This window comes from Megascapheus bottae, chromosome 11, assembly GCF_031878675.1.
Source record: "Megascapheus bottae isolate mThoBot1 chromosome 11, mThoBot2.hap1, whole genome shotgun sequence".
Taxonomy (NCBI): Eukaryota; Metazoa; Chordata; class Mammalia; order Rodentia; family Geomyidae; genus Megascapheus; species Megascapheus bottae.
Genome location: NC_143519.1, coordinates 57,703,498 through 57,713,971, shown reverse-complemented (window position 1 = coordinate 57,713,971; position 10,474 = coordinate 57,703,498). Strand labels below are relative to the sequence as shown.

Sequence of the window (10,474 nt, the reverse complement as noted above, 5' to 3'; positions counted from 1 at the left end):
TTAGAGCCCTAGCCTTGAGAAAGCCCAAGGTCAGTGCTTAGGTCCTAAGTTCAAGCCCCAGGACTGGCCAAAAAAAAAAAAATCTAAAAAGCTAAGGGACAGGCCCCAGAGTTCAAGGCCCCAGCCCTACAGTAAGGGCACACGCAAAACAAAAGCAAAACAGTTTGAATAATGAACTGAATGCATGGATTTGGTTTGAATAATGAACTGAATGCATGGATTGGAGGAATGAGACTATTCACTCTGCCTACAGGAAAGAGGCTCTCTGGGTTTGGATACTGAGCTGCAAACAATGACTGCCCCCAAGGGGACTGAACATGTAAGTAAACTCATCCCGTTACCTAAATCCATGCAATTCAGAGCTCTTGCCACCTCCTCCTTTTTTCCACGTTGATATCACTCCTCAGCACCTTTTCTTGTTTTCTTTTGTCTTTTGGTCCATCATGAGGCTTGAACTCAGGCCCTTTGTCCCTGAGTTTTTCTGCTCAGGGCTGCCTCTCCACCACTTGAGCCTACACTTCCAGCTTCCTGTCTGGCTTCGAACCCTGCGCCTCCCATCTCAGCCTCACGCGGGGCTAGGGTTACAGGGTGTGCCGCCGGCGCTTCCATCAACTCAACCTCAGCCTCTCGCAGCATCCGGCCAGTGACCCGGCTTGACTGGTGGAGACTTGGGTAAGCACAGCCTGAGCCAGGCTCCCCCTCGCCGGGGCGATCGACCGTCCCTAGCCATAGCTCTGGGCTCCCGGCGCTCCCCCTGCGCCCGGCCCCCCGCCCCGCTCCGAAAAGGGGCGGAGAATGGGAGGAGCCGGAGGCGGTCCCCGGGCTCCGCGGCGCCCGGCGATCTTTAAAAGCCGCGGGCTTTGACAGCTCCACCGGCGGCCGCCGCAGTCCCAGCTCCGCGCGTCCCGCGTCCCCGACTCCGCGCCTCCCGCGCCCCCGGCTCGCCTGCTGCCTGCGGTGCGGCGAGGTCCAGACCGCTCGGCCAGCGCTCCATGCGGCCGCCCAGCATGTCTGGACACTTTCTCCTCGCTCCCATTCCCGAGTCCTCCTCCGACTACCTGCTGCCCAGGGACGTCAAGCTGGCGGTGCTGGGCGCCGGCCGCGTGGGCAAGAGCGGTGAGTGCGGCGGGGACCCGGGCGTCCGCGGCAGAGGCGGGAAGGCGCGGGCGGCAAGGCGGGGGCCGGAGGCCACTGGCGGTTTGGGCGCTGGGAGGGACCCCTTCCCTTCCGCCCGTTTCCCGGGAGGGAGGGCGTCCACTCCTGGAGTCTCGCCTGGGCTGGCGCCTGTGGGAGGATGGGGTTGCAGGAGGGACTTCCCGCCGGTCTGCGGGGGACCAGCCCCGCGGGAGGCCAGGGACTTGGGCTGTGCCTGGGATCCGGGCAGCGCGCGGGCGGGAGGAGCCGAGCGGGGGTCGCCTCTCCCTCCAGTCACCCCGGCCGGGCCAAGCCCGGGGCCCATCGCCCTATCTGAAATCTTCCGTTCACTTTCCAATTTCCTTTTCAGCGATGATTGTGCGCTTCCTGACCAAAAGATTCATTGGCGACTACGAACCGAATACAGGTTAGGATGGCTTCCTCATCTTGTGCGCATATATTTCATTTTGCTGATTCCAGTGTAGGAATTGGGGGAGGGGGGCTTGAACTCAGAGACTGAGAGCTTTCCCTTAGCTGTTTCCACCACTTGAGCCACAGCTCCCCTTCGGACATCTCGGTGGTTCATTGGCGATGAGAGCCTCAACAGACTTTGGCTGGCTTTGAACTGTGATTTTTCAGATCTCAGATCATGAGTAGGATTACAGGCTGAGTGACCCAGACGGCTCAGTGTGGAAATCTTTCTTTCTTCATTTCCTTCCTTCTCTCCTTCCCTCCTTCCCTTCTTCCTTCTTTATTAACTCCCCTTCTTTCTCCAGGCAAGCTGTATTCCCGGCTCGTCTTTGTGGAGGGGGACCAGCTATCTTTACAGATCCAGGACACTCCTGGCGGCATTCAGGTAAGGACCACTTACCCTACCAAGCCACTCCTGCAGAGGTGTCTAAACACTTCAAGCAAATGTTGTTTAAGTGAGGAGTGGGGGGTGGGGCTAACTCTAAGAGAGAATTAAAGGCAGCTTTGTGTGTGTGTGTGTGTGTGTGTGTGTGTGTGTGTGTGTGTGTGTGTGTGTGTGTGTGTGTGATGGGACTTGAACTCTGGGCCTGGGCGCTGGCCCTGAGCTCTTCAGCTCAAGGATACCCTTTAGCCATAGCCTCACTTCCCATTTTCTAATGGTTAATTGAAGATAAGAGTCTCATGGACTTTAGTGCCGGCCTGGCTTTGAATCTTGATCCTCAGATCTCAGCCCCTGAGTAGGTAAGATTACAGCTGTGAGCCACTGCATTGGGTAATGCAGCGTCTTTTTGTCGGCATCTTTACTTATTATTATTATTATTATTTTGTGCTGGTCCTAGGGCTTGAACTCTGGTCTCAAGCTCTTTTGCTCAAGGCTGGCACTCCATCACTTGAGCCACAACTGTACTTGTGCCTTTTTTGCTGGTTAATTGGAGAACATCTCACGCTGTCTGGGCTGATCTTGGAACAGCTCTCCTCAGGTCTCAGCCTTCTGAGTAGCTAGGATTACAGATGTGAGCCAGCAGCCTCTGGCTAATCCACTTGACTCAACTCTGCATCCCTTCTGGGTCCTCACTACCTGGACTATTTAGGCAAAACTTACCACTCTCAGAGCTCAAAGGCCAGAAACTGAAAAAACAAAACAACAAAAAAATGACACTGTAAACTAGGGTTATAATTCAGTGGTCAGATGTATTCATAGCACAAAAATTGTTCTGGGTCTAATCCTTAGCATGACAGTATGAAAAGAAAAATGTAGTTGGGATTTTGGTAGGAAAGGGTCTTTTCTTCTGACAATTTTGCCTCAAATAAGTAATTGCAATCAGATAACCCCTGGCCAGTGGTCTGGAATGTAACTTAACTAACAAGTTACTAATTGCATAGCTCTACTAGGGAGGAAAGGTCTCTTAGAGGAACCAAAAGAAAGGAATTTGTTTCTGTAACATTCTCAAGAAGTTGCCTGCTAAAAATATTTTTATGGGTTTGGGAAAAGATATTTATCTTGGCTTATTTTCAAAGTTTTGTTTGTTATGAATTAGTTCCCTAAAACTCAGAGCCATTCTAGTCTGAAGTCATTCTTTAAGTCAGCCAGGGTTCACTAGAGAGGGCCTGTCGAGCAGGGGGTGGGGGTGTGTTGAAAATAATCTATGGATAATAAGTTTATAAAATACTCTAGCTTGAGAGCTTGAGAATTTCACTTTGTTTCTCAGCAAGCTCTCATCTGCGGAAGCTACTGAGATCCTGAAAACTAGTCCGATATCGTGTGTGTGTGTGTGTGTGTGTGTGTGTGTGTGTGCGCGCGCGCGCGTGCGCTCAGTACTGGTAATCTATCACTTAGTCACAGCTTCATTTCCAGTTTAATTGCAGTTAAGAGTCTCTTGGACTTTTCTGACCAAGCTGGCTTCCAACCATAAGCCCCAGATCTCAGCATCCTGAGTAGCTAGGGTTAAAGCATGAACACCCAGCACCTGGTTCATGATCCCTTCTTGCAGTGTTCTTTCTTGGGTTACTTTGGTGTCATATTTGTGCTTGTTTCATTGGGGGCTACTTTGATCTTTCTCAGGCCCAAGACAACCTCAGCCAGACTATGGATTCTCTGTCCAAGTGTGTCCAGTGGGCTGATGGCTTTCTGCTGGTCTACTCCATCACAGACTATGACAGCTACCAGGCCATCCGGCCCCTTTATCAGCACATCCGGAAGGTCCACCCTGACTCCAAAGTCCCTGTCATTATCGTGGGGAACAAGGGGGATCTCTTGCACGCCCGGCAAGTACAAACACATGATGGTGTTCAGCTAGCCAATGAACTGGGCAGTCTGTTCCTGGAAATTTCCACAAGTGAAAACTATGAAGATGTCTATGATGTGTTTCAGCATCTCTGCAAAGAAATAAGCAAGGTGCACAGCCTCGGTGGGGAGCGGAGAAGGGCCTCCATCATTCCCCGGCCCCGTTCTCCCAACATGCAAGATCTCAAGAGGCGCTTCAAGCAGGCTCTGTCTTCTAAAGTAAAATCTCCCTCTGCACTGGGGTGACCACTTTCAGAGACACTGAGGTCTTTTTCAATGTATGATGTCGCTACAAAGATGGGATTTCCAGCTGAGCTTCAGTGGCTCATGCCTGTAATCCCAGCTACTCAAGAGGTTGAGATCTGAGGATCAGAGTTCAAAGCCAGCTCATGCAGGAGAGTCTCTGAGACTCTTATCTCCAGTTATTCACCAAAAAGCTGGAAGTAGAGCTGTAGTGCAAAGAGTAGATTGTCAGCTTTGAGTGAAAGACAAAGAGACAGTGCCCAAGCACTGAGTTCAAGTCCCAGTACTAGCACATGTGCACACACGTGTGCACGTACACACAGACAACCAGAGTCTCTCCATTTTAATCACCTATTCAGATGTTATTTTTCTAAAGACTGTATTGTTTTACAAATGTATTCAATTGTATTCCTAAAATGTCAGTGATTACCTAGAAGTTCTACAGATTTTTTTTTAAAATAAAATAACTTTTCTTTTTTATTCTTAACTACTAGCCACTTTTCCATTAAAGGCAAAATGGCAACATTGCTCTGTTTCCTAAATGTCTATTTATAGAAATCATTCTTGCACCAGAGCCCAGAAGTGCTCAGTGCTTTCCCCACCTCTGAACTCTGATTGGTGTCTTGCAGTAGGGAGGGGGTCATGGAGAGGGAGGCTGACGTAGGAGGAAGGGAAGTATGTAGAAGAGGAAGTGGATCTGAATAACTGCATGCTGTCCTTAATTGGGTCCCTTAGTCAACAGGCATGAAATTGACACTGATTTTCAGGAAAAGAGATACATTGTGAACTGATGCTTTAAGAGATAGGAATCGTGAGTATTGTGATTTATTAGTACAAATCAAAGTGTACCCTCTCTACTCATATTTAAAAGAAGGAAAACTCCAGCTGGGTGCTGGGAATTCACATCTGCAATCCTAGCTACTCAAGAGGCTTAGATGTGAGGATTGTGGTTCAAAGCCAGCCCAGGCAAAAAATTTTGTGTAATACCTACTCCGATTAATTGCCAAAAAAGCCAAAGTAGAGGTGTTGCTCAAGTAGTAGAGTCCCAATCTTGGTCAGAAAAAGAAAAACAACCCAAAACAAAGACAACAACAACAACACACACACACACACAAAAAAAAACCAAACAGGCAAGAGTGTGATATCCTGAGTTCAAACGCAGATGCCTGAAAAAAAAAAAAAAGAAAAATTCTTTTCCCCCCAGGGTTTTCTTTTAATGTCATTAAATGCATTTTATCCTCCAGAATTCTCCTTCCCTTGTCTTCCCTGAGCTTCATAGTGATCAAAAGGAGATGATGAAAGTATGATTTCTTAGGTTCCCAATATTTAAAGATGAGAAGAATATCATAAATAAAAGTTTCACTCCATAGAGGAGATACGTTATTAGTCACTTCAGTGAGAGACCTCCAGAATTGTGGAAGTCCCACTGTTCAGTTAAGATGGGAAGCAGATCTTGGTGGAAAGCATAGTATAAGAATGTTGGCTAGGGGGCCGGGAGTTTGGCCTAGTGGTTAAAGTGCTTGCCTAGCATGCATGAAGACCCGGGTTCGATTCCTCGGTACCACATACATAGAAAAAAGCCGGAAGTGGTGCTGAGGCTCAAGTGGTAGAGTTCTAGCCTTGAGAAAAACCCAAGGACAGTGCTCAGGCCCTGAGCTCAAGCCCAGGACTGGCGGAAAAAAAAAAAAAGAATGTTGGCTAGATATAGTGGCTCACACCTGCAATCCCATTTACTCAGGAGGTACAGCTCCTACAGATAGAAGAATCTCAGTTCCAGACCATCCTGGAGAAAAAATAAGAAGTAGCAACCCAGATGTGGAAACACAGTCTGTGCCCCCAGCTGTGTGAGAGCGAGATATGGGAAGATTACAGAGGCCAGTACAGCAAAAGTGGGACACTGCAAAGCAAACAAAGCAAAGGGACTGGGGCATTGGCTTAAGTTGGTTGAGTGGCTGCCTACCAATGACGAGTATCGAGCAAGAAGTGTTTAGGGTACAGAATGTTAGGAATTGAACACATGACTTTACCACTGAATTCCCCTAACCTTGGTATCTTTATATGTGTTATCTGGAGATGGGGAGTAGAGTAAGACCATGAGGACCCCTGGTGAGAGACAAGACACAGATGTTGGCAGGCAAAGCATTGTTGATTGGTCCAAAACTAGTGTCACCCTGTCATGGCTGAACTCTACATCTTCAGATAAGTACTCCTGCTGTGGCCTAAGCTCTCAATGTGCCTGTCAAACTCTTGAGTTTCTGTGTGTTTTGAAGTTCAGTAGTTGAGGTCAGTAGCTAGGATAGTAACCACGTTCAGATCTGATAAGGTTGGGTGTTAACGTTCTTGAGAAGAAAGCAACATCTCCAAGTCCTCACATGTGGGGTCTAGTCGGATATTGCACACTGAAGGGAAGAACATGATGAAAGACAAAACCCTCCAAAACCCTCCAACAGCAAGCTGTGTACGTGTCTGGCATCATTTCAAACTTATATAGCACCCTCATGTCCTCTAGAGCCCCAGATCAGTGCTTCCTCCTGCTTCTTTTTCCCTACAGCCTCTCTCTGCCCATATCCAGGCTTTGATAGTGCTTGTCTAGAGAGACAGGGCAAGAATCTAAGAAAGGCTATATACTGATAGCTCATGTCTGTAACCCTGGCTACTCAGGAAGCTGAGATCTGAGGATCGCAGTTCTAATCTAGGTTGGGTAGGAGAGTTCATCAGACTTTTATCTCCAATTAATTAGCATAAGTCTAAAAATAGAGGTGTGGCTCAAGTGGTTGAGCACCAGCCTTGAGTCAAAAAGCACTTAGCCTTGAGACTAAGGGGCAATACCTAGGCTCTGCGTTTAAGTGCCAAGACAGACAGACAGACAGACAGACAGACAGACAGACACACACACACACACACACACACACACACACACACACACACACAGAGGAAAAGAAAGAAAACCCAATAATCTAAGCAAGTCTAATTAGGGGGCCTTTGAACAACATCTCTTCAGTTTTATCTTCATCATTTGATTTCCTTTTTTTTTCACATCTGAACCCAGGACTTGAACTTGGTATTTGCCACCAATTATGCTCATGGCTAGCATCCTACCAACTGAGCTAGACCCCCAAACCCCAATCATTATATTTCTATTATCAAAAAATATGAATTAGACTTAGAATTAAGATTATTTTTCTTCTTCACACTATTGTCTTAGGCTTCTTTGTTTTTATTTTATTTTATTTATTTCTGCCTTGAACTCAGGGCCTGGACTCTGTCCTTGAGCCTCTTTGTGCTCAAGGCTAGTCTAGGGGTCTACCACTTCAGCCACAGTCACTAGCACTTCTGAGTAGTTTATTAGAGATAAGAGTTTCATGAACTTTCCTGCCTGGGCTGGTTTGAATTGTGATCCTCAGATCTCATCCTCCTTCTGAGTAGCTAGGATTACAGGAGTGAGTTATTGGCACCTGACTAATTTCTTTTTTTTTTTTTAATTATTTTATTGGGGCTGGGAATTTGTTTTAGTGGTAGAGTGCTTGCCTAACATGCATGAAGCTCTGGGTTCAATTCCTTAGTACCACATACACAGAAAAAGCTGGAAGTGGCACAGTAGCTCAAGTAGTAGAATGCTAGCCTTAAGCAAAAGACATTTAGGGACAGTGTCCAGGCCCTGAGTTCAAGCCCCAAAACTGGCAAAAAATTACTTTATTGTTATTATAAATCTGGTGTACGGACAGATTACCGATACATGAGTCAGATAACGTAAATTTCCTTTGATTTCTTTCGTTCTATCATCCCTACAAATTTCCCATGCCCAAAGCCCAGCCAATAGATCATCCTAACAACTGCCTGCCTCTCTCAGTAGCTTTCAGGCTCTGTCACCTTTCCTACCTTGGCGTGAACTATCCCTTGGTCCCAAATAACTTTCTCCTATCTGTATACCTAAGGGCTCACTTACTCATCTTCTAAGACTCAAGTAAGATGCTAGACCCACTGTGGGATTTCTTCCGAGTCTTCTTCTAGCCCTCTAGGTTTTGTATCATAACCCAACAGTGTTATGTATTCTTCACCCACATTGGAAGGAGAGCCCCCACAGGGTGATAGCTGCTTTTATGATTCTAGTCTTGTGCTTGCCAGTATAGTAGCAGCTTCCAGTAAAACATGTGATGAATGACAGAAGGCAATATTTTGGGTGCCAGAGTGTAATAATAAGAAATGACAGTAGAACAAGTGATTGTTTCTGCAGAACAACAACAGAAGGAGTTTGTTTGCTTACATAGTCACTTTATTTTATTTTTAAATTTTCTGCAGTGCTGGAGATTGAACCCAGGGCTTTGAGCACACAAGGGAAGCATTCTACTGTTAAATTATATTTCCAACCCTGCGAAGTCTTTTTTGTTTTTGTCATCCCTACTTCACCTTACTGGTGTTTGAATTCAGGGCATTACACCTGCTAGGCAAACTATGCCTCTAATCCTTTTCCTTTTAGTTTGTTTCTCATTGTTTTGTTGGAAGAGGGGGAAGACTCCAATAGAGATCATCCCACCTCTACCTCCTGAGAATCTGGAATTCAATGCATAAGGGACCCAGAGGTGTTGTTTTTGTTTTTTTTTTTATTAAAGAATTTATTAACATTGATTTTTTTTACATCATATTTCAAATGACAAGTTTAACAAGTGTTCAAGAAGGGAATCTCTATATACAATCACTGGCACTTAGTTTTTAGAACTTAATCAAAATTAGGCTAAGGGTTTGTATGTCATAGATACATATTAGTTTATGAAATAAAACAGTATGTCTATAGAGTCATAGGTTTTTATGTCTATATAGTTATGTTTATATTTCCATTACCATGTCCATAGCATTGGGTATGCAAATATTGAGTCCTCGCTCTTGACCCAGAGGTGTTTTGTCATTAGCAATGACAAAAAAGGAATGGTATCATGGCTTCCAATGGAGACTGCATTAGACAAAATTCCTGAGCTAATCAACTTCAAAGGGAGAAAAGTGCTGGGTGCTAGTGGCTCATTCCTGTAATCATAGCTGTTCTACAGGTGGAGATGTGAATGTTTCACCTTGGAGCCAGCCTGGGGGGGCGGAAAAACATGTTTGAGGCTCTTATTTGAATTTAGTTAGTAAAACTACCTGGAGGCATGGTTCAAGTGGTAGAGCACCAGCCTTGAGTAAGAAAGTCAGTCACCAATCAAAAGCATGAGGCCCTAAATTTAAGCCCCAAGCTTAAAGGGAAGGGAGGGAGAAAACCAGAGATAGAGACAGAGACAGACTGAGAGAGATAGAGAGGTTTATGAGTTTGGAGGTCTCAGTCCATGGTTGCTTTGCTCCATCATTTTGGGTGACACAGAACATCATGTAGGGAGCCAGCAAATGGTAGAGTACAGCTGCTCATTTAATGGTGGCCAGGAAGCAGAGAGGTAGAGAGGAAGAATCTAGGATCTTAATATCCCCTTCAATGATACTCCATAAGGCAGCTAAGTTCTTCCAACTAAGTCCCACCTATTAAACTTTCTGCTACTTGCCAATAGTGCCACAGGCTGGCCACCAGTCCTTTGATATATGAGACTTTGAGACTATTTTGAAGACACAATAACACAGGCCACCAACCTTCCTACCAAAGCCTGACCTGCAATGTTGAGGAGAGTCCTCCTGCATGAAATGGCACAGGTAAATTAAATATTGCATATGTCCAGAGTAATTTCCAGAAAATCTTACTTTGTATTTGGGCATCTTTTTAAATTTTTTAATTCTGCTGATCCTGGGGCTTGAACTCAGGGCCTTGGCACTGTCCTTGAGCTTTCTTTCTCAAAGCTAGTGCTCAACCACTTGAGCTGCAGCCCTGCTTCTGGCCTTTTCTGCGTATGTGGTACTGAGGAATTGAATCCAGTGCTTTGTGCATGCTAGGCAAGCACTCTACCACTGTACCATTCTACCTCTAGGCCATTCTCTTGGCCCCTTGATCATCTTTTCAATTAAGCTATTTTAATTCTCCTTGCTGGTTTTCATGTCCTCAGAAAAAAGGAGTCCTTTCTATCGTCATCTGTTCCAAGTTCCTTTTTTTCTTTTTTTGGTACCTGCCACTTTTGCTCACTGGCTCGCGCTCTACCAATGGGATTATACTTCCAACTCCTTGAGCCTCAGTGACTTCTTAATCTTATCACCATCTTTATATTGGCTAAGCTATGTGCCTTTTTGGAGATTTCATAAATAATGGTTATAGTTATATATTTCATTCCCAGTGTGTGTGTGTGTGTGTGTGTGTGTGTGTGTGTGTGTGTGTGTACTGAGGCTTGAACTCAGGACCTAGGTGCTATCCCTGAGCTTTTTAGCTCAAGGATA

General features: G+C 45.8%; 1 protein-coding gene across 1 annotated transcript; it reads left to right on the top strand.

The window, feature by feature from the left end:
* The first annotated feature begins 936 nt into the window (after positions 1–936).
* On the top strand, positions 937–4,640 carry Rasl11a (RAS like family 11 member A). The gene is made up of 4 exons (XM_090341752.1): positions 937–1,116; positions 1,505–1,561; positions 1,911–1,990; positions 3,668–4,640. The coding sequence occupies exons 1-4, from the start codon at positions 993–995 to the stop codon at positions 4,133–4,135; spliced, it is 729 nt and encodes a 242-aa protein (XP_090197878.1). The 5' UTR covers positions 937–992; the 3' UTR covers positions 4,136–4,640.
* The last annotated feature ends 5,834 nt before the right edge of the window (positions 4,641–10,474 follow it).